Here is a 22,935-nt window from a genome sequence, read left to right as displayed (position 1 = left end):
CCCCAGGGTCCTGGGATCGAGCCCTGCATCTCCCTCTCCTGCTCCCCCTGCTTGTGTGCACATGCATGCTCTGTCAAATAAATAAAATCTTTAAAAAGTCAAATGAGTGATTTTCCAGTAAGGTTAATAAAATGTATAACTATCCAACTAGGTGTATAAGTTATAGGAAGTCATCAAAATGTCCCCCCAAAAGGGCTATGTATACAAAAGCATAAAATATTTCTGGAGGACAAGAAATTGGTAATAGTGTGGCACTGAGAGGAAATATAGGTATTAGGGTGAGAATGTAAAAAAGATTTATATTCTTTTGGACTCTTTGAATATCATTTTATCATACGTACCTGGTTTCAACATGTCAAATTCAAAAATAAAAAATATATAGTTGCTCAAATATCAAAATAATAGGCATTCAATTGAGGGCCTTGCAAAAGTAAAATAAAAAAACCTTCTATAATAAAAACTTCTACCAAAATTTTGCCATATTAGGGGTATACTTCCAATAAGCGAATACTTTTTTTCTACATGAAGATACTTTTTTCTAGGGAAAAGAGAGTTGAAGGAGTTGATTCATGGTAAGATTCATTAAGCCATCATACCAATTCTGGCACATAGATGGTTGGTAACAGCTCAATTTATAACAGTAAATCAGAGCACTGCATCTCGAAGTCATTGGGGAGTGCTAACAGTGGATCAGAAAGGGGAGCTTGGCAATGGGGTCTGATGGAAGGGAAGGCTGGAAGATAATGTAGAAATACAAACAATTTTACACATTTGTTTGCTCGTTCAAATATACAAGCACCTCTTAGGTGCTAGTTCCCAGAAGACTATGTATGGACCAAGGAAGCCTATTTTTGTACCTTTGGAGTGTTTTGCAGTTGCTAATACCAAACAGTCCTGATGGAGCTCCTCTTTAGATCTGTGGTCCAGGCTGGTAGTCAATGGAAGCATGGAACGAGCTTTTCGCTTCTTGGTTAAGGATTCTGAAATGTAATAAAAATACAGACTTTCTGAAGAAGATCTGATCAGAATCATAAAAATGGATGGCCATTGTGTGACTGTAACCTACTGGAGAGATACTGCTGGGCAGAAGAAAAGTTCCTGTTCTTAGAGCTTTAAGTTAAATGAGCTGGCAGCAGTGTTTACCACACAAAATGTTGCTGTGAACACTTTGAACAATTAGTGACAGCTGCAAAAATGATCCTTCATCATTAAAATATTTAAAAATGTTTAAAATTGTATATTAAAACTGTTTAAAAACATGACCCCAAACCGAAACAATCAAAACACAAACACTTAAAACCTAGAAAACAAAGAAAAGCCCCCCCAAAAAAACCAACAATAAAAAACCAAACACTTCAGAGTTTTTGGTGGCACGTAATATTTGAGGATGCTTTCACAATATATTTTACTCATTAGACACTAACCTGGCTTCTCTTTAGGTGGTTCTTTCTTCAGTAAAGTGACTTTGTTATTAATGGTGACTTTTGACTTGTCAAAGCCTGATGAAACTGGAGTGCAGGTAACTGGTTCTCTAGAAGCTGTATCATGGGGGGTGAAGAAAAAAGTTTGGAGAAGAACAATGCAGAATCTAGTTCTTTTTTAAGTAATTAAGAACTCCATCAGGGTTAATAGTGTGATCTTATGTATTCCATAATATGAGATAAAATACTCTGGAGAGGAAATATAGGTAGTCTCTCTTTTCCCACCTCACAAACTGTCTGTATTCCAGGAATCTGTAAGTTTATTACTTAGACCTTTGACTAATTGGTCTATGGAGGCACTGAAGTTTCTAGTCCTCATAGTGTCATATCATAGGCCCAGGAGTTCTGAAACTGCTCAGATGACCAAAGACGTCTTACATATTTAGATGACAGACTACTAATTCCATGTTTAACTGTAATACAGAATATTAAGAGTTCGTGATGTGGACTCACGATCCCGAGCATACACAACCATGAGCTTAAAAAAAATCCATTAAACTTTTAGCTCTTTATTTTCCTAAACTATGGCTCCAACAGCCACCTCTTGAGGTGGACAGGGCCTGGATGTGTCTGTACCATATATTTTGGCCATTTTAATTCTGTCACATCAAAATATTCCATTTTAGGACTAAACATGGGTCATTCCTAATATCTATTTATATTTTTTGCTCTTTAATCATTTTAACAGGTAATAGGCACCACAGCTTAAAGATAAACATTTAAAGGTAAAAAAAGATTAAAGTACTACAATTTTATCCAGTAACACTTTTTTCTCTTCAAAGTAAAAACAGCCTACCTCATTAGAAAGCAGTGACAAAACCCTGAAAAACCGTATTCTGAGAAATCGGAGAATGGCCACTATAGCTTACCAGACTAGAAGAACCAAATTCATACATTTTTATTCCAGAAACAACAACAGCACAAACACACTAGGTACAAACCCAGTTGTGAGGGTGAGAACTCACAAGTTCCCAGAGCAATGGTAGCTTCTAGGCCAGACATTTGTATGGGACAGTGGTTTTTTTCAGTAACTGGCTAGATGTCACACTGTGAAAACTTTCCTGGTTAAGTTTCTATGGATCTACTTCCCTGGTTTCACTTTGCCCTGTAGTCTTGTCCTGCCCAAGTTCGTAAAAAGTGTTCTCTGAACACCTTCACTATTTCCAGCCCAGTCTTCCGTCAGATCCCCTTTCACACTTCAATGGAGTTTAGAGGCTTAAAACAACCTTTTAAGAAACTAGCAATATTTAAGGGCACCAAAGGTACCACCTAAGTTAAACAGATGGGACCATAAGTAGGTCAGAGGCAGAGAAGTTTCAAACTGAGTTAGGACCTGGCTTAGTTTACAGGTTATGCCTACAAAGTCCTAGCATCTGGGAAACACAGGATTTGGTCACATACCCACTGAGGCAACACCACCAGGAAACTCTGGCTCCCGGGCTTCCTCCTCGCCCTCCTGGTCCGACACGCCATTCTCAACAGGTCCCGAGCTCTCCCTGATGCTCTCATCTTCATTCCCATCACATACTTCCTGCTTTATAGGAGCTCTTGAGGTGGGCTTTTTCTTCTTTTTGGGCTTTGGCTTAGGTTGAGAGAGCCTTTTTTTCTCTAATTCAATGCTTTTCTTACCTAGAGGAAACACAGTTAAGAGGAGGACAGATTAAAATGTATATTCTCCCATCCAAGTACTAACCAGGCACAATGCTGCTTATTAGCTTTCCAGATCAGATGAGATCAGGTGCATTCAGGGTGGCATGGCCATAGACTAAAATATATACTTTTAGTTAAAAGCACTCTAGGAGGGATCCCTGGGTGGCGCAGCAGTTTAGCGCCTGCCTTTGGCCCAGGGAGCGATCCTGGAGACCCGGGATCGAATCCCACGTCAGGCTCCCGGTGCATGGAGCCTGCTTCTCCCTCTGCCTATGTCTCTGCCTCTCTCTCTCTCTCTCTGTGACTATCATAAATAAATAAAAATTAAAAAAAAAAAAAAAAAAAAAGCACTCTAGGAGATTATCTCCAAAACTTCATCACTCTTCTTTTTGATAGCATTATCACCATTTCCCTTTCCTTCCCAATGAATTTTTAGAGTTGTATTTTCAACATGTTAACCAAACCCTTTTTAGGATTACATTAAAACATGAATATGACACACAATTATCACTGAATACTTATATATTCTATACACAGGACATTCTCCTACATTACTACAGCACAGCCATTAAAATCAGGAAGTTAACATCAATACATTAGTACTGTCTACATACTTTACTCAAGTTCTGCCAGTTGTACCAAGAATATCTTTTATAGCAAAAGGAAACAATCTAGGATTACATGATGTACTTGTTATGTCTCTCTAGTTTCCTTCAGCCTGGAACAGGCTTGTTTTGTTCTTTTAACTTTCATGACTTGAAACTTTTAAAGATCACAGGACAATTATTTTGTTGATTTCCCCCATGACCTGATGTCTGTCATGATTAAATTTAGGTTCTGCATTTTGGGCTGGCATACATAGGAGTGATGTGGTCAATACAACATTCAAAGTAGCACAACATTTCTATCTGTCCCATTATTTGGTTGTTTACTTGTCTTGTGAGTTTCTCCTTGAAAAATCATTTTTTTCTTTGTAATTACTAAGTATTTGCATCCACTAGTTTTATTATCCATTGATGTTTCTTGACCACAAACTGTTAATGTGATGATTGCTGAATGGTAATCTTCTGATTGCATCATTCATTCTACATTGGAATTCTCCTGTTCATTATTTTCATGTTCAGGCTGTGCCAGATTTGGTTAGTGGGAGTCCCTGTGAGCTAGCTTCTTTGTTCTCTTGACAGATCTCAGTTCTTGAGCACTTCCTTCCTTTGTGGCACCAGATGATGTTCCAGGCCCGTTCTGTATTTTTCCTATACCAACCTGGAATTAGCCATTTCTCCAAGAAGCTCTGGTTGGTCTCTTAACAGAAAATGATATTTAGAAACCAAGATCTGAGTTCTAGGTATACTTGTTACTATTTGAATGTTGTCCTCAGGCCTCTCATGGTTGTCTTCATTGATTAGGAAGGCAACCCATGCCAGTGTATCACTGCCACTCTACATGAATGTCCCCTTTTCTTGACCTTGATCAATTCAGTTACTCTGAGAAACGGAGAAAGGGAATTAGGCTAGCATTTATAGGCTCCTGGTTCTGACTGACCTTGAGGAGGCCGGGAATGTTCTTGCATGGAAGTGAGCCATTTGTACACACAGAAGTCATCTGCCCCTGAGTAGATGCAGTCTGGATCCAGTGGGGACCATGCCACACAAAGCAGTCGACCTCGATGTCCTCGGAAATTGCACAGAGGCTCTTCTCGGAGAGTATCCCACACCTAAAACCACAAGGCACAGGATAGCACAGATAATTTCTGGTTATTCTATTGCTTTGGGGGGAGAGAAGTTAAAAAAGACTTAAAAAGAAACTGTGTACTTTTATTTCCCCTTATGACTTATTATTTCCTCTTACAAGTTTATTTTTTTTATTTTTATTTTTTATTTATTTATGATAGTCACAGAGAGAGAGAGAGAGAGGCAGAGACACAGGCAGAGGGAGAAGCAGGCTCCATGCACCGGGAGCCTGATGTGGGATTCGATCCCGGGTCTCCAGGATCGTGCCCTGGGCCAAAGGCAGGCGCCAAACCGCTACGCCACCCAGGGATCCCACAAGTTTAAATTTTAGAAATGTTACTTCCTACAAGAGGCTTATGTACTCTGGGATGTAGAGACATTCTTATGGGGATGATTCTGAGTGAGCTTCTAATGGTGCTCTAAGTATTTCACTGTAATGAACCAGTTATTCTATGTTTTTTGGGCTGGGGGTTTGACATCACGAAGAGAATTTTAATTTACAGCCTATATCTGCATGTGTATGGTTCTTATTTCTCACAGGTGATTCTTTTGTCCCCATCTCTGGGAAATGATCAATTTCCTTACTTTCTTGAAATACTCCTGTCTCCATTTCAGAGGGCAGCCCTTCCTGGCTCCTAGCTTAGTTACAACTCTACACTGAGATGGACATCCATCAGAAGTTAGCTCTCCAGTTCTTAATGTCTGTTCTGGTTCTGGTATCTGAAAGTCCTACCTCACAGCTCTGGCTTGGCATCTCCTCTTTATTCTTTCTAACTTGAAGATTTTTGACTTACTAATTTATTATTAAAAACTGTTCATGTTTATAGCCACCGTTTCTGTATTTAAAATAGGAGCTAGTAGTTCTCACATCAGTTTAGTCCATCATATGACAGTAAGAATGAAATGTTAAAAAAATTAGAATTTAGCTAGTTTCTATCAATACTTTCCCTTTCATCTAAGTAAAACAAACAAGAAAACAAAAACAAAACCCAAAAACCCAATCTTAGCCTGCCAAGGGCCCAGATATGTGGAATGAACTAAAATGCCTTCTAGAGCTCAGAATATTCCTTTCTGTAGAAGATAACAGTGAGGGAAAGAATGTACACAACTGGGGAAAGGAGGGAAGAGTTCAAGTTAGAGTACATAGTGAAGAACCTACAGAATTAAGGACACAATAGTACCTGAGCTGTACCATCATAGGAAGCAGATACCAGCCTTCCATCATGATGCGGGCTCCAAGCCACACTGGTAATCTTGGCTGTGTGCCCTGACAGGGTCCGGTAGGGCTCTGTAATGGTCACTGGAGATTCAGGATTGCTCTCTAAGAGACAAAGAGAAGATGTCATTTTTACTAATAGCAACAACAAAAAGACACAGCAGAGTTACATCTTGACATGGACAGTCAAGATTTTGCCATATGCTTTCTAGATGACTTTCAGCAGGCAATATTATTTATTGGTTAAGACTATGGGCACATATGCAGTGAGGTATGCAGATAGGTTTACTGCAATAAGTTTTAGTTGTCATTCTGTCTTTCTAAAAGCCACCAAAATGAAAATAGTATCTTTTGCATGTGATATCAAGAAGGCTGTGTCATCAGTTTTATGGTAGCTGAAGACATATAATTCTGAATTTAATCAGAAGAAAATACCACATCAACCCAGACTGAGGGGACATCTACAAAATAATAGAGCAGTAGCCTTCAAAGATTAAAAAAAATAAAAAAGGCTTAGAGACTATTCCAGATATAAAGGACATTACTGGATCAACTGACAAAATGAATATGAATGATCGATTAAACCACTGTATTTATATTATTAAATTAACTGAAGTTCATAATGGAATTGTAGATTGACTGTAAGGGAATATCCTCATTCTTACAAAATACACGAATATTAAGGGTTTGGGTGGGCATGATGTATGCAACACAAACGGTTTGGAAAAAAATATGTATGCACACGCACCCACACACCTACAACCAAATGAATATGACAAAAGGTTAACAGTTGTTGAATATGTGAAAGATTGTATGAGAGTTCTCTGTATTACTCTTGCATCTTTCCTCTAAGTCTGAAATAAAGTAATATTGATTCTGGCCATTTTTTAAAAATCTTTTTCTGTTATTTGGTAGATATGAAATAAAAACCAAACTGAGATGTTAGTATTAAAGTAACACAGATCTGCACTGCTCTGAAGAATTGTTAATGCCTTCTATCAAACTGGATGCTTAATTCGGAATCCCAATAAGACCAGGATAAGCCTTCTAACATATCATGCTCATAAGTTACACACTGTCTGCTATTTATTGCTAGAAAAAACCTGTCTACACTTTGTTTTTCCACATTGCTTTCAACTTGAGGGAGCCATTCCTAGAATAAATTTTTTTTTTGTTCTTATAGATAAGGATTCTCAAAAAACTATGGGAAATGCTAGAGAAAATAAAACTGTCAACTATTTTCAGTATGGCTGATAGCACATACTTGCAATACTCTGGAAACAGCATTGTGACAGATTATAATATAATTTCTTCATATCAGAAAAAAAGAAATCTCACTGCTTCCATATTTTTAAAAAGCGCTCTTTTAACAACCACTTACATGGGGCTCCATCTCATGACCTTGAGATCATGACCTGAGCTGAAACCAAGAGTCGGATATGTAACTGACTGAGCCACCCACGTGCCCATCTTATTTTAAATAAGAAAAATATATTACTTTTGAAAGCAGAAAAAACAAGAATAACAATATCAAAAAGTAAATAAAGGTATAAAACTTGGAATGCAAAGCAGCTGAACAGTTATCACCCTAGTATGTAAGAAACCAAAGTTACCTATCACACTTTTTAGGTTATGCACATAAATGACCGCGTTGTTGGACCCAGAGGCCATCAGATAGCTCAGCTCCGGCTGACTGCCATGCTCATGATGCCAGCTAATGGTATTCACAAGTTTGTGATGCTGCTGGATGGTACATATCAGTTTCAGGTTGGGAACCTGAAATATTTCTATTGATCTGGAATAACAAACACATGCGACAAGAAAGATGGATGATCAAATTACAATCTAATATGCAAACACGTATCTTCCTTATCCCATTACTGAAATAAAGGTGAAATGGAATAGGATAATCCTATCTATCACTGTAAAGGTTATTCTTACAGAGAGCCAGATACAAAAGGCTGTTCTTTCAACAAATATATTCAGCTTTAAAAAAAAAAATCCCACATAATCTCTGGAAAGTTGTGTTTATCAGGCTCTTGTGATAAATGGTGCTATGGAAAAGCTAAAAGAAATAATGAACCAATGACTAAATTAGGATTATGTTGCTATGATCAACATCAGAAAGAACACAGTGAGGTCTAAAAAGCACTGGTGCCCAGGCTTATTTTAAAAAAATGAAGGAAGATTTAGATAGTACAGTGCAATAGATGAACATTTTGTGAAACATAAAACAGCCTAAACACTGAATAGGCGAACATTCCTTTGGACTTAAAATATCCAGCTTATTTTACATTCTTGAAGATGCAGAGAGCTCCTGGGTCTCTGCAGAGAATATCAAGGGCAGATCAGAATATCATCCCAACTAACATTATAGATGGCATGAATCAGCTTTTAATCAAATGTATGTGCAATTACAAAGTCTTTTTTTTTTTTTTTTAAAGAAACAAACACATACCCATCTTCATTGCCAAGAGCCATGATTTTTCCATCTGCTTTCCAGCTGATCTCTGTGTGTACAGGCAATTTGTACTAGAAAGCAAAACAAACCAATTGACTAAAAGCACTATTCTCTCTGCATATCTTACAAATCAATGATGACAGCATGAGAAAAAAAAATCCCTAGAGCTTAAAATGTTCTAATTACATAGAATTACTACAAGAGTTACTAAAAGCAAGCATTCTGACTGTAATTTCCTTAATTGGGACAAAAAAGAGACCAGTAAACTAAATGTTTATAATATCTAACTCTGTGAAATGAACTTCATTAAAATGATTTTTATCCCACATCAGAGTGTGTAACATGTCCACTGGCTTGATAATATGGGGGTCATGTCTCCTTAACAAAAGCTATATACATGCTTTCCCAGTTTTCTTCCTATTTTTTTTCTTTCTCCCAACTGCTGGTGTTTCCCCAAGGCTGCCTGGACCCTCTTGTCTTCTTAATTGTGTCTTTAGATCACCTCATATATTCCCACAGCTTCTACAGCTACCATTCACCTGAAGGAATTCTAAATTTCTTGAGAGAGAGAGAAGAAAGTAATTTGAGTGAGCACTCAAGTGGGTAGTGTGGGGAGCAGAGGGAGAGGGAGAGAGAATCTTAAGCAGGCTCCACACCCAGCAGAGCCTGGTGCAGGATCCTGAGATCATGACCTGAGCCAAAATCAAGAGTGCAGTCCTTAACCGACTGAGCCACCCAGGCACCCTAGGAATTCTAAATTTCTAATTCCAGCCCAAACACCTTGTATGAAGTTTTTTGTTGTTGCTTTTTAAATTTTTAAAATTTTGATTTTTAATTTTTTTATGCCATAGGGAATATTTTTTTTTAAGATTTTATTTATTCATGAGAGACACACACACACACACACACACACACAGAGGCAGAGACACAGGCAAAGGGAGAAGCAGGCTCCATGCAGGGAGCCTGATGTGGGACTTGATCTTGGGACTCCAGGATCATGCCCTGGGCTGAAGGCGGTGCTAAACCGCTGAGCCACAGGAGCGGGGCTTGAGACCACAACTCCAAGATCAAGAGTCACATGCCTTACTGCCTTAGCCAGCCAGGTGCTCCTCCTTGTATGAAGTTCTAATCCATATATTCAACTACCACAAAACTGAAAGCTCTTTAGGAATAGGAATTCTTTTTCATTCACTGCTGAATGTTAATGTGGAGATAACATTTAATGAAAGAATATAGTTAATAAAAATAATTCCAGGGCAGCCCCGGTGGCACAGCGGTTTAGCGCTGCCTGCGGCCAAGGGCGTGATCCTGGAGACCCGGGATCGAGTCCCACATCGGGCTCCCTGCATGGTGCCTGCTTCTCCCTCTGCCTGTGTCTCTGCCTCTCTAGCTGTGTCTCTATGAATAAATAAATTAAAAAAAAAACCTTTAAAAAAATAATTCCATTAATGATTATTATTTTTATGCTCGTCATTCAAAAATAATGAGCAATAAAAATGTCCATTTGAAAGAATAAGAACTCTCAACATGGGATCCCTGGGTGGCGCAGCGGTTTAGCGCCTGCCTTTGGCTCAGGGCACGATCCTGGAGACCCGGGATCGAATCCCACATCGGGCTCCTGGTGCATGGAGCCTGCTTCTCCCTCTGCCTATGTCTCCGCCTCTCTCTCTCTCTCTGTGTGACTATCATAAATAAAAAAAAAAAAAATTAAAAAAAAATAAATTATAAAAAAAAAAGAACTCTCAACATTTATGGTTTCACTTCAAAAGACAGTTCTGGCATAGACTGATAAAATGGTAAGACAAAAGTGATTAAATGTGGGTATCTAGGTCAAGAATATAAGGGAACTATATGCATTATTTTTGTGCAAATCTGTAGTTATTTCACTAAAAAATTAAAAATAAGATGGTTATTTTGTCTTCAGCAAAATACTTTGCAACCAACCTTGGCTACCACATTATAGTAATTTTTACCAAGGTTTCACTCTGGAGAAAGTGGCTGGCCTGAAAGGGATGCTTTATATCCAAGATCTGAAAGTTTATCATAAATCAGCATGGCAACTGAGACAAAACTGTGTGTGTGTGTGTGTGTGTGTGTGTGTGTTTAAGTTCCTTGCTTTATTCAGGGATAAAGACTTCTAGTTATCTGTAATAAATCACAAATTCACTGAGGCTTTTAGGAACATCTAAGAAATCTGATGAGCATAATGGATATCTCTAATAATGGCATTTATCATATAAGATGGGAAATTAAGATGACTTTAGACCACAAGGACTCACTTTGATTGAGTTGGCGTCCCTGATGAGTTTGTTGATATCATAGGCTTCTCCACCAAGCTTCCAGGGGTTATGCTGTAAGACAATCCCTTCCCCTCCACAGCTATATAAAGTGAGGGAAGGTCTGTCTCCTTCTCCTATATGAGATAAGAAAAGAAAGCTTATCAGTTTTGCATTTCACCAGCTTAACTATTTGTTGCCATAGTACAACTATAGCATACCATGAGTTGTTTTAAAAATATTTCATTAGTACATTGGAATAAAGTCACTGTTCTTTGCATATGAACACAGCTGTTGGGAGAAGTAAAAAGATACACTAACTTTACAGTAATATTTATAAGGCAGAGTATTTGCTTTAAACATTCTCCTGCCATCCAAACAGTATGGGTGCCAAAGCTGGGATCAAAAAACATCTTCTTGGGGATCCCTAGGTGGCTCAGCAGTTTAGCGCCTGCCTTCGGCCCAGGGCGTGATCCTGGAGTCCTGGGATTGAGTTCTGCATCGGGCTCCCTGTGTGGAGCCTGCTTCTCCCTCTGCCTGTGTCTCTGCCTCTCTCATCTGCCTCTCAGATGCACAGTGAAAAAATTCAGCTCAAAGAAACCAAATGATGCTTTAGAGTTTGGGGATTCTTATTATAGGTGAATGGTTTCTAACTTATCATTTGCTATGACTGCCCTCATGATCTTTGGGGGGACATAGCAGTCTGCAGAAGCAGTCATTATACTAGAGTATGTATGACTTTCCAGCTTAAATATCTTACAATTAAACTGAAAGAAAGAGAATGCTCTCATGTTTGCTAGAGAATGGCTCAGGTACTTACCGAGTGCAATGGGGGGTAGTGGCGGCCCCCAGGCTAAAGTGTACACAGTCTTCTTATGATATGTGCTAGAAATCTGTGGAGGTCTGGGGGAAAGGGGTATTAAACAAAGATTTAAACAGAAGGCACAGTGGAAATCAGATCCATCTTTTTCTAAAAGGTTCCTACCTATTAGTTGCTAATATTAGAGAAAAGCAATTTAACGGTATCCTCTAAATAGCTGACTGTGGAGAAGCCAACATTTAAATAACATACCATGTAATGATATCTGCCAGCAAAATGATTAAGTCCCAAATGTACTTTATCCAGGAAAAAATGTTATCTGCTATCCCCGCCCCCGCCCTGACCCCCAACTACCACCAATCTGGCCAGTGTGGGATTTTACCTCTCTCCCCCTGCCAGTTGCCCACTTCACATAAATGTCATATATTCTAATGTCACTGTAGTTACAAGCAGTGTAAATGCTATAATAACTAGAGAAAAATAGAACAGGATAGAAAACGTAAACCATTCAGCCCAGAACTAAGGTTACTGCTAAGCATCTATTATCATCATACAGATGGATCCACCTCACTTTCAAAAGACAAAAAGTAAAAAAAAACAAAAACCAAAAAATAAAACAAAAACCAAAAACCAAAAGACAAAGAGTCATTTTAGGCTTACTCGGTCATTAACATCACATTCTTAAACTAAGACCAGATTTTAGAGAAGTTTGATTTTAAAATTTTTGACTGTGAAGAAAACTTGCTCTTGAGGGTAATTTGGTGGTTAGTGACATGTGAGGTGTCAGTAAAGGCAGGATGGCTGTTACCTTCACTGTAAACCATGTTCTTTGTAGGATTTGAGAATTCCTGGAGTCTAGAACCTACGACTAAACTAGCTGCTGACTTACTTACTTTCATGTTTCTGGCACAGGCATCATTATCATCCTGGGCAATAAACTCCAGTTTCTTTGGACTAAAAGAAATATAAATAGTTCTAGCTGAATACTGCCTAACAGTATCTACAGCAGCACTCTTCCTCCTCCTACATACCATTCTTAGTGTTAGTTTGGATAGTCAGCTTAGAATATCCAGAAGATAGTAATGTAATAGAATTAGTCAACAATTTTGTGACGACATAGAGCTATTTAAACTGCAATACGGTTTTATTTTCTTCAGTGATTCTTTGGAATAGTGCATTATGTTTTGAGAATTAAAAGTGGAGTTAACTAAGTGCAGAACAAAATATGTAGGTAACTAACTGCGTGTAGGTTTTACATATGTATAAAAAATTGCATATAAAAAGATTAACTGTGGGCAGCCCCAGTGGCTCAGCGGTTTAGCGCTGCCTTCAGCCCAGGGCGTGATCCTGGAGACCCGGGATCAAGTCCCATGTTGGGCTCCCTGCGTGGAGCCTGCTCCTCCCTCTGCCTGTGTCTGTGCCTCTCTCTCTCTCTGTCTCTCATGAATAAATAAATAAAATCTTAAAAAAAAAAAAAAAAGCGTTAACTCTGGGATGCCTGGGTGGTTCAGGGGTTGGGTGCCTGCCTTTGGCCCAGGGTGTGATCCCATGATCCTGGAATCCAGGGATGGAGGCCCAAGTCCTGCATTGGGCTTCCTGCATGGGGCCTGCTTTGCCGTCTGCCTAGGTCTCTGCCTCTCTCTGTGTCTCTCATGAATAAATAAAATCTAAAAAAAAAAAAGGTTAACTCTGCAGTGTAGCAAATAGTTCTTACTTAAAAATGAATGATTTAGAATAGGGGTAGGTAACCATCCTATAAAGGGCCAGACAGTAAATATTTCAGGCTTCTGAGCCATGTGTTCTCTGTCACAACTCCTCTCACTGTGTTCTGGTAGTATGAAAACAGCCTCTGATAAGGTGTAAATAAATGAGTGTGACTGGGTTCCTAATAAAGCTTTATCTATCAATGTTGAAATCTGAACTTTAATTTTCATGTCATGAAATAGTCTGATTTTTTTCCCAATAATTTCAAAAGGTGGAACCGTTAAGTCATGAGCCACGGCTCTCCAATCTTTGGTCTATAATAGTGCTATTCTAAATTCTGGGCCTTGTGCTCATGAGAAACAAGGAACTAAACTTCTAACTTTATTTTAACAATAAATACCTATATGTGGCCACCAAACTGAACAGCACAGTCTGGGATCCAATCAAGCATCTGGGATAGCTGTGTTCAATAGATTCATAATGTGAGCCATATATATGAGCCACACATGCAACTTAAAGCTTTCTTGTAGCCACATTAAAAGAAGCAAAAGAAATAAGTAAAATTCAATTTTAATAGTATATTTTATTAAACTCAGTATACAAAAGTATTATCTTTTAAAATACCAAAATAAAATAATTTTTGAGATATTTTACATTTTTTTTGGGGGGGCGCAGACTCTGAACTTTGGAGTGTATTTACACTTACAGCACATCCCAGTAGTCACCTGTGGCTAAAAACTACTGGAATGGACAATGAAGCTCTAGATATAACTTCCAGCTTGTTGAGAATATAGGGAATACTGAAATGAGTTAGAAATCACCAGAAAGAAATAACTAGGTAAGTCCAAAATGTAGAATATTCTCACCAAAAAACTTACCTGGATTCTTCAAACTGAAAAGGCAATGTTATAGAAAGAAATGGGGGTACTGTTCTAGAATAAGAGAGACTAAAAAAACATGATAAGATGCCATGTGTTGAACCCTAATTGAAAGGAATTTGAAAAAAAATAGCTAGGAAAAACATTGGTTTACAAATCAAAATTAATTCCATCACAGACATTTTGGTCAGTGGGCTAAACAATCTTGCTTCTTACTTGTTGGAGTAGGTGTCATACAATCCCACTTTCCCGTCATCAGTTCCAAAAGCTAAGCAGCCTTCCTTGGTTGGGTGCCAGCAGAGCTACAAAACAGAGAAGACAAGGGGCATACTGTTAAGGGAAGTGAGGTTATCTGTCAAGCATTCAAATGAAACTTTCTTGCTCTTGGTATCTTCTAATTTTAAAAGTAATAAATTCTCATTATTTAAAAGAAACAAAGTATTAAAGTAAAAGTCACTGGTATGTTCACCATCCAAAAAACCCCACTGCCAATTTTCTATCTTTGCCGATATTTTTGTGACTAAAGGTAAATATATACAGTTGAAAAAAACAAAAATAGGTTCAAACATTTAAATAATGTGCATTGAGACACTGTTCAGTGGGGATAAAAGATTCCATAACAGTTTAGAAAGTAGAATTCTATTAATAAAACTTGGAAAGATACATTACAAATTGTCATTAGTGGTTCTCTGGATTATGGAAGTGGGAGAATAGAGTGGAGGGTAGGAAAACTTTTTGCTTTCTATACTTCCATACAGTTTGGTTTTCTTTTTTTCTCTTTTTATTATTATTTTTTTAATTTTTAAGATTTATTTATTTGAGAGAGAGAGAAACAGAGCACACGTGCACATGAGCATAAGGAGGGAAGAGGGAGAGGAATCTCAAACAGACTGCTGAGAGTGGATGGAGCTCCATGTGGGCATGGTCGATCTCACAACTCTAAGATCACAACTTGAGCTGAAACCAAGAGTGGGACACTTAACTGACTGTGTCAGCTGGGTGTCCCTGTTATTATTATTATTATTTTTCTTATCGAAATATAGTTGACATACAGTGTTGTATTATTTTCAGGTATATCACATAGTGATTTGACAATCCTGTATGGTATTCCTTTTAACCACAGCATTTATTGCTTTTAGACTAAATAGAGAAAAGAAAATATAAACCTATTGTTGTCTAATCTGCAGTCCCATGTTTTGTAATTTTCATTTTTCATCAATTGTGAACATCTTTCCACATCAAAGAAAAAGCCATATTATAATTTTTAATAGTCTGATACCCTTCAATATATGTTTATCTTATAACTTATATGAATGCACATCCAGGTCATTCCTAATTTCTTACTATAAGAATTATTTGAAAAAAAGTTCAGAGCAAGCTCAAAGAAATCATCCTTACCGCTGTAACCTTGGACTTGACACCCTGCCAAAAATTTTTCACATCATAGTTGTTCTTGATGGAGAGTGTATTCCATATGCGGATCATGCCATCCCCAACACCTATGGCCAAACAGCCCATGTCCACAGGAGAGAAAGCCAGGCTGTAGGCAAACCCACCTAGGGAAGGGAGGGTCCAGCAGCACTCGAGGGTGGCCATATTCCAACATTTTACCTGAAAAGATCAAGGGTGAGGGTCTAAATATTAAAAAAAAAGAGAAACTGGAAAAAGAATGAACATCTCAAATAGGATGAACTTAATGAATAAGAATAATATAATTTAATTATTCCAGTAGGTATTGGAAGAAGTGTCTTTTAGAAAAAAAATTAATAAATTGTAGAGCTCAAAGGGAACTGAAAATACATTTATTCTCAGAGATGTCAAGTGAATTCAGGGTCACACAAGGAATAAACCAGACCAGGGCTTCCCATTTCCTAGAGTCCAGGGGCATTTCCACTCTACTGTATTACAGCACTGGTGATCTCTTCATTTGGCAAGTCCTAAGAATGAAGATGGCCTCAGGACACTAGAAAATGAAAGGAGCTATCTCAAAAAGCGAAATATCTTATACCAGGGAAAGAGGAGTGCTACATATTTAATCTTCACTTGTTTAACAGAGGGGCTTTGGAGAAAACAGTCTATCAAGTAAACCTTAGTTTAACTGCAAAACAATAGCCACAGACTCTTAAAGCCAATACTCCCCTGGAGACTTCACCAAGAGCAGATGTTTCTCTACCTAAACTATAGACAAGGCTATTTTAAAGCCAAAGCATGATGATCTCACACATCCTTCCCTGGACACATCTATAATTCTTTTTTCTTTTTTTTTCTTTTTTTTTTTTTTTAATTCTTTTTTCTTAAATTTAATTTTATTTATTTGTCAAAGAGGAGCACAAGCAAGGGGAGCAGCAGGCAGAGGGAGAAGTAGGCATTTTGCTGAGCAAGGAGGCCGATGCAAGGCTGGATCCCAGGACCTGGGATCATGACCTGAGCTGAAGGTAGATGTTTATTTATTTATTATTATTATTATTTTTTTAATATTTTATTTATTTGTGAGAGACACAGAGAGTGGGCAGGGAGAGAGAGAGAGAGAGATAGGCAGAGAGAAGCAGGCTCCATGCAGAAGCCCGATGTGGGACTTGATCCTGGAACTCCAGGATCATGCCCTGGACCGAAGGCAGGGGCTAAACCGCTGAGCCACCCAGGGATCTCCCCTATTATTTTTTTTTCTTAAGGCAGATGTTTAACTGACTGAGCCACCCAGGTACCCTTACAATTCTTTATCATTTATCTCTCTTTAACAAAAAGGTAGTTCCTCATCTTTCCCCTAACTCTCTGCTGTTGGTGTACTTGCTGCTGATGAGTAATTGTAACTCTGAGATTGGTCTGGGCACAAGGGAATAAGGTGAGGCATGGAAACTGGTGGATGGTTTGAAAAGCCCTCTAATTCCATTTAAGTCATAAATCATCAATCTACAATGCTGACTGCAAAATAAGCAGTTCTTACATCTCTATCCATCGACGTGGAAAGCAGCAGCTGTTTGTCATCCTCAGTTTGTAAAGGGCATAAGTTAAACACAATTCTTGAATGATTCTGCCCTTCTGATGAAGCACTAAAGAGGGTAAATTTCCGTCTCCAAGACTGAGTGAGATCCCACAGCAACAGCTCACCTCTGTGAAGGAAAACAAGTACTAGTTCTCTTTCAGAAGCAATCTGAAAACAAGTGATTTGGGGACACAGAGTATGGGCCCTCAGCTGCAAAATGATTTGCTAATTGTTCTTTTAAGGAGAGAAAACTGCATATTCTGAAATATGCACAAAATAGTTCAGAAAGAACACACACAAAAACAAGGAGTCACTGCCTGTGGGGAAGGGAACCTAGTTGCTTGAGAAGACAGGTAGGAAGAGTGCTTCTCTATGTTCTTATGTTCTTTTTGAATGACATGAATATACTGCACTACCTTTGGAACAGTTTCCTAACCGCTTTAACTGTAAAATGCCACCATAATTTGCATAGCCCCAAATCTTGAAGACCTACTGTCTTTTATTGGGATAGTGTGGGGGAGTAGGGCCATGATCAACATTTTTTTGTTGGGGGGGGGAGGATTTTTATATGCTTTAACTGTATCAATTCATTTAAAAGCAGGGCCCTTGAAAAAAAAAAAAAAAAAAAAAAAGGGCAGGGCCCTTGTCTGCTAAATTCACTAATTATCTCAAGCAACTAGAAGCCTAGTGGCTTCTACACAATAAACTTTGTTCGGTGAATGGCTATAATCATCCTAAGAGAAAATTCTATAAAATCTCTCTTGACATATGAACTAACGGAAGCTCAACGTAAAGGGTCATGCTCATGAACACATAGAAGTAAGAGACTGATTCTGAAATTCAGTTCTGCTTGACTTCAGAGTCCATGCTCTTAACCACCAGGCTATACTTATTTGATCTTTTCTCAGCACTGTTATTAGACAGCTTAAGAACACATCCCACGATTTTTCTATTACAAATGGCCCAGCATAATATAAGCCTGAAATGCTGCTTTTTCCATCTTCTGTGTCTGGAAAGAGAAGCCTCGGAATTCCTCAAGCTAGAGTGCAAAACAAAACATGTCAGAGAGAGCATGACCAAAAAAAGACCTACCCAAAACAGCTGGATACCAGCTGTGTTGGTTGATCCTTGGGCCAATGGAGTGTCAACCAAAGGCGTTCTTTAATAGTTGGGTCTATACCCCCTCCTCTTCTCTTCAGAAAGGGCAATTTCAAAATCATCACCCCTGCAGATTAAAAGAAGGTCAATGGGTACTCAAGACAGTGAAACTACACATGTGAAGTCCCTAGCAGTTCATAACACAGTTTGCGGTTTAAGTTTGTTAGTTTGGTTACTTAGAATTCAGAACTCATTTGCTCATGGAAATGTTATTAATACATAGTTTTAATACCACTCTAACTAAAGAATAGGCTGTTCTGGCAACCTAAGCATATTAAGCATACTGTCTGAGAAAATGAGGTTTCAACTGAACTGTGAACCCAGGTGGTAACACAACTTCAGATTCTCCAAAGCTGGAAGGATAGAGAGTGGGATTCCTTCTTCTAGTTGGCAAGAAATCCAACAAAAGGGACAAATTTGGCAGTCAACATATTGTGGCAGACAAGTCCCTCCACCTCTGACATGCTACTCACCAATGGTTCTTAATTCCTATTATGTACCAGAATGACTACAATGAGGGATTGGGGGAGCCTCTAAAAATAAATATATGCCAGGGCCCAACTCCTAGAGATACTGAGTCAGTAGATTTAAGGTGGGGTCCAGGTACCCACATTTTCCAAAAACTCTCCAGGTGATTTTGTTGCATGACTAGAATTGAAAATCATTGTACTAGACATCCATAAGCTTAGAGGTTACCCTTCTGGAGGGATTCTTGGCCTAATGTTGTTCCCACTTGGGAGGATTGGCCATGGTATGTCCAAAAGCAGTCTACAATTCTTTTAAAAAATTTGTTTTCCAGAGTTATACTGTTAGTTACCATTGACTAAGCTATAACTATGATTTGCTTTATATGCACTAATGCATTTAGATAAAGATGACCAAACTTTCATGGTTTTAAATAAAGTGGAGAAAGAAGACTGCTATAAAGAAAAAGGCTAGATTTTTACTATAAAGTAAAATCCACGCCCACTCTGCCTGGAGTGCCTCTCAATTTATAAATTGAACGTAAAAGTTCTATTCACAGAGAGAGGCTTGGGAAAGCTGAATGACTGAGGATCCTTATAGTTTGGATAAACTGAGATATAACATTTAAACATGTACTTCTACATTGTATATATATTATTTATCTAGCATTTGTGCATTAAAACCTCTAGGTCTTTTCTAATCCTCTGATCCACACTTTCCTAAGTTCTAACATTCCTATCCTTATAACAAACATCTTGCCTTCCATGACAGTGCCCCTTTTATGAAGGCACCAGAAACTCTCATCTCCAAAACCAAAGTCAGACTGGGGGGAGCAACTTTCTGGATAGAAAAGTAAAGAACTGCCTTCTGGCAGATACCATAATCTTAGGATAAGAAGACACAATTAAAAAAAGTTTCTACTTCTACCAATCACTATAGGTTACATCACAAAAGAAACATCACATATCAAATCTTACCTCGGCCTCTAGAGCAGCTCCAGATTCGAATGGTCTGATCTTTGCTTCCAGTGGCTAAGTAGCAGCCGTTTGTTACTGGAGTTTGTGCTATAACTTTACCATTGGGGATTTCAGGTTCTTCTAGGGTAGAGAAAGTCATTTTGTTTTTAACTTATTTTAAACATGAACTTGTCAAAGAAAAACTAGTCTGCAAGGTTCCTGAAATTTAGCCATTATGTTTATAGATATGATCTGTAAAACTTAATGTTTTAAATGTAATTCAAATGATTTAGTTTTATCCACATTGTTCTTTAGGTCTGAGAAGTACTCAACCCTCTTAAATCATCTCTACCTGAATTTTCTTCTTGATTAATGGATAAACAGTCTTCACCAGGCAGGGGACACCAGGCTATGGAGTGGATCTCATCATCATGGCCTCGAAGCCTGTGAATAACTTCTCCTTTCTTACTGATGTCAATTATAACCACTATGCCATCCTTGTAGCTAAAGAACAAGAGTTAGGAATATTGAAAAATGAAGACTGAACAGTAAACATTTTGGATTAGGAATTATCATCGTGCACATCTAAAAGTTAAGTGTACTAGGGATGAAGGAGAAGGAAGAAAGCAAGAAATAATCTTGTTTTGTCCTTTTCTCACCACCACTGCTGTTCCAATCAAAGTCTTGGCACTAAGTAATAATGTATTATGTTGCCTGGCATAAAGTTCATAGGGTGAAGCATACTTGTGTTTGAAGGGGAAACTTATAGAAGAACAGTAATTTTTGGGCTCCAGCAATCCTTCTGACTAGAGACAGAATTTGTCCTAACACACTTACACCTCTCCCACTTTTTACAAGTAATCCTTGTAAAATCCTTGTAATTTTTCTAACTGTGAACTCAACAAAAAACTGAGTACTGCAGCTTCTAGACCTGGATATTCCAAGCCTATCATTTTTTTAAAATTCAGAGGACACCGAGAAATTGTAATAGCTTTTTTAAAAAAAAAATAGATGAAGTATTTCATACACATAAAGAAGTATCAAAAAAAAAAAAAAAAAGAAGTATCTATCAACCAGCTTAAAGGAAAAAAAAAAAACAAACCCAATTATCAAGATGGTTAAAGTCCTTTATACAACCCACCCCAATCAAACTTCTCTCTCTCTCTTCCCCAGAGGTAAACTGCTATTCGTGAATTTCTGTTCCATCATTCCTAGCCTTTCTTTATGTTCCTAAAGACAATTGAAAATGATTCTGTGTATTTTAAAACTTCATATAAATGGTATCATGCAGTCTGTTTTTCTGTAACTTGTTTTTTTCCCACTTATTGTTAGCGAGTCATTGATGTGGATGCATGTAACTCTGGTTCCTAGTCAGTCACTTACACTATTGGATGGCACTCCACTGTGTGACTATAACACAAATTTACTCATTTTTCCATTTAGAGGGCTTCCGTTTATTACTATTACAAACAAAACAAAACAAAACAAAAATGCCATTAATAATCTTATGCACACTTAAGACAATTTCAGATTTAATGCATAGTAGTGGAACTGCCAGGATGTAAGATGTATACATCTTTGCTTTGCTAGAAGTACAAACTGCACTCCAAAGTTGGGTGTACCTCCTTACATTTCCTACACACTAGATAGTCCTATAGGGAAAAACACCATTACACTCCTTTAATAAAAGGAGAAACTTTTATTAAAAACATTTTCCCATTACAGCCTTACTTAAAAAAAAAAAAAATGAAATCATACATCAATCTTTGCAGACATGGACTTCGAAAACCCAACAAGTTTTGCAACCTAACAGTCAAGTGACCAAGCTGTTCTTCATTTTTAATCAGCCTTTCAGGAAATGATTGCCATTTGGAAGAGCCTCTAAAAACAAATCATTCTGATTCAATCCTCTGTGCAGTTCCCTCTACCTGAAAGATTTCTTCTTTTCTTGTGGATTCTTGCTCATCTTTCAAGGTCAGTTTGATCCTACCTTCTTTGATCCCTGCCTACCACCCATTCTGCTCTTCCTCTAGCGCTCCCACTGTAACGCTGCTCACTTCACCCAGCAGACCACCGATCCACAGACTCCTCCCATTTTCACTATTACGCACACATACCTGTTTTCCTATCCTTCCCCTCATGCTTCGTTATCACTCCTTTAAAAACACCCTTAGCAGCTTTGTCCTGTCTCTTTCAGAAGTATTTACTCCACAAAACTTCAAATCTTGTCAAATCCAACCATACCCTTTCTCAGTTTGAATAGTTTACTTTGAATTCATGATTTTGATTCAGAGCTTGGCCTCAATACGGACCACTGGACCTACAATTTCTCTCAGTAAGCTCATTTTTTTATTCTCTGAGATGACTATTTTTACATCTTCCTGCGTGCTCCCAGCCCCACTTTGAATTTGACTCTACCTTTCTGACTTATGACTCACAGAGAAAATCAGAAGACATCAGAATGAAATACCTTCCTCGGGACAACTGGGTGGCTCAGGGACTGATCCCAGATTCCCAAGATGGAGTCCCACATCAGGCTCCTTGCATGGAGCCTGCTTCTCCTCTCTCTGCCTGTATCTCTGCCTCTCTTTCTGTGTCTCCCACGAATAATAAATATAATCTTTAAAAAAACCCAAAAACATCTTAAAAAAAAAAACCCGACAACAAACACCTTCCTCTTCCAGCCAGATCTACAAACCCACCTGCAACTATTTCCATATTCTCACTTGTCCTTTCTACTTGTGATCTGGATACAATCCCTCTTGACTTCTCATATCACTCCTGTATTTATTACCATTTCTCCATGCAACCAGCTTTTCCTCTTCCATCAGCATAAAAATATGCCCTATTATCTTCCATTTAATATTCCCTTTACTACCATGTACCTCCTCTGGCTTCATGTCTATGCACATTTGTACAAAAAACAAAAGTCTCCATGTGTATCTTGACTACTGTACCCCAGTCTCTTGAATTCACTCCAACCAGACTTCTCCTCTAGCATTCTAGTGCTTATGTCAAATATCCAAACTAGAGTGATAAGACATCTTTGGGAGAGTAGTAGATGGAGCAGTGAGGAAAAGGGTGGTGCCCATTCAGGCAGTTTATGTGAAATAATCCTGGTGATCGAGGCGGAGGCAGCGCCCAATGCCAGACTACT

At 38.2% G+C, this 22,935-nt stretch overlaps 1 protein-coding gene across 4 annotated transcripts in view; it reads right to left on the bottom strand.

Annotated features, from left to right (window-relative positions):
• Window positions 1–22,935, bottom strand: part of GEMIN5 (gem nuclear organelle associated protein 5) — a 40,264-nt gene that overhangs the window by 14,850 nt on the left and 2,479 nt on the right. For 2 of the 4 annotated variants that reach the window (XM_077895757.1, XM_077895758.1), the window contains exons 4-18: window positions 20,131–20,282; window positions 19,800–19,919; window positions 18,292–18,424; window positions 17,161–17,326; window positions 15,615–15,827; window positions 14,433–14,518; window positions 11,635–11,717; window positions 10,818–10,951; window positions 8,536–8,609; window positions 7,691–7,872; window positions 6,043–6,182; window positions 4,674–4,845; window positions 2,883–3,110; window positions 1,425–1,538; window positions 858–980 (exon numbers count right to left, since the gene is read on the bottom strand). In XM_077895757.1, coding sequence (XP_077751883.1) covers window positions 858–980; window positions 1,425–1,538; window positions 2,883–3,110; window positions 4,674–4,845; window positions 6,043–6,182; window positions 7,691–7,872; window positions 8,536–8,609; window positions 10,818–10,951; window positions 11,635–11,717; window positions 14,433–14,518; window positions 15,615–15,827; window positions 17,161–17,326; window positions 18,292–18,424; window positions 19,800–19,919; window positions 20,131–20,282 — 2,120 coding nt within the window. The remainder of the gene's footprint in view (window positions 1–857; window positions 981–1,424; window positions 1,539–2,882; window positions 3,111–4,673; window positions 4,846–6,042; window positions 6,183–7,690; window positions 7,873–8,535; window positions 8,610–10,817; window positions 10,952–11,634; window positions 11,718–14,432; window positions 14,519–15,614; window positions 15,828–17,160; window positions 17,327–18,291; window positions 18,425–19,799; window positions 19,920–20,130; window positions 20,283–22,935) is intronic. The other 2 variants (XM_077895759.1, XM_077895760.1) reach the window with 1 other exon arrangement.

The sequence above is a fragment of the Canis aureus genome, chromosome 4 (assembly GCF_053574225.1).
Source record: "Canis aureus isolate CA01 chromosome 4, VMU_Caureus_v.1.0, whole genome shotgun sequence".
NCBI lineage: Eukaryota > Metazoa > Chordata > Mammalia > Carnivora > Canidae > Canis > Canis aureus.
This window is presented reverse-complemented; position numbering and strand designations above follow the sequence as displayed.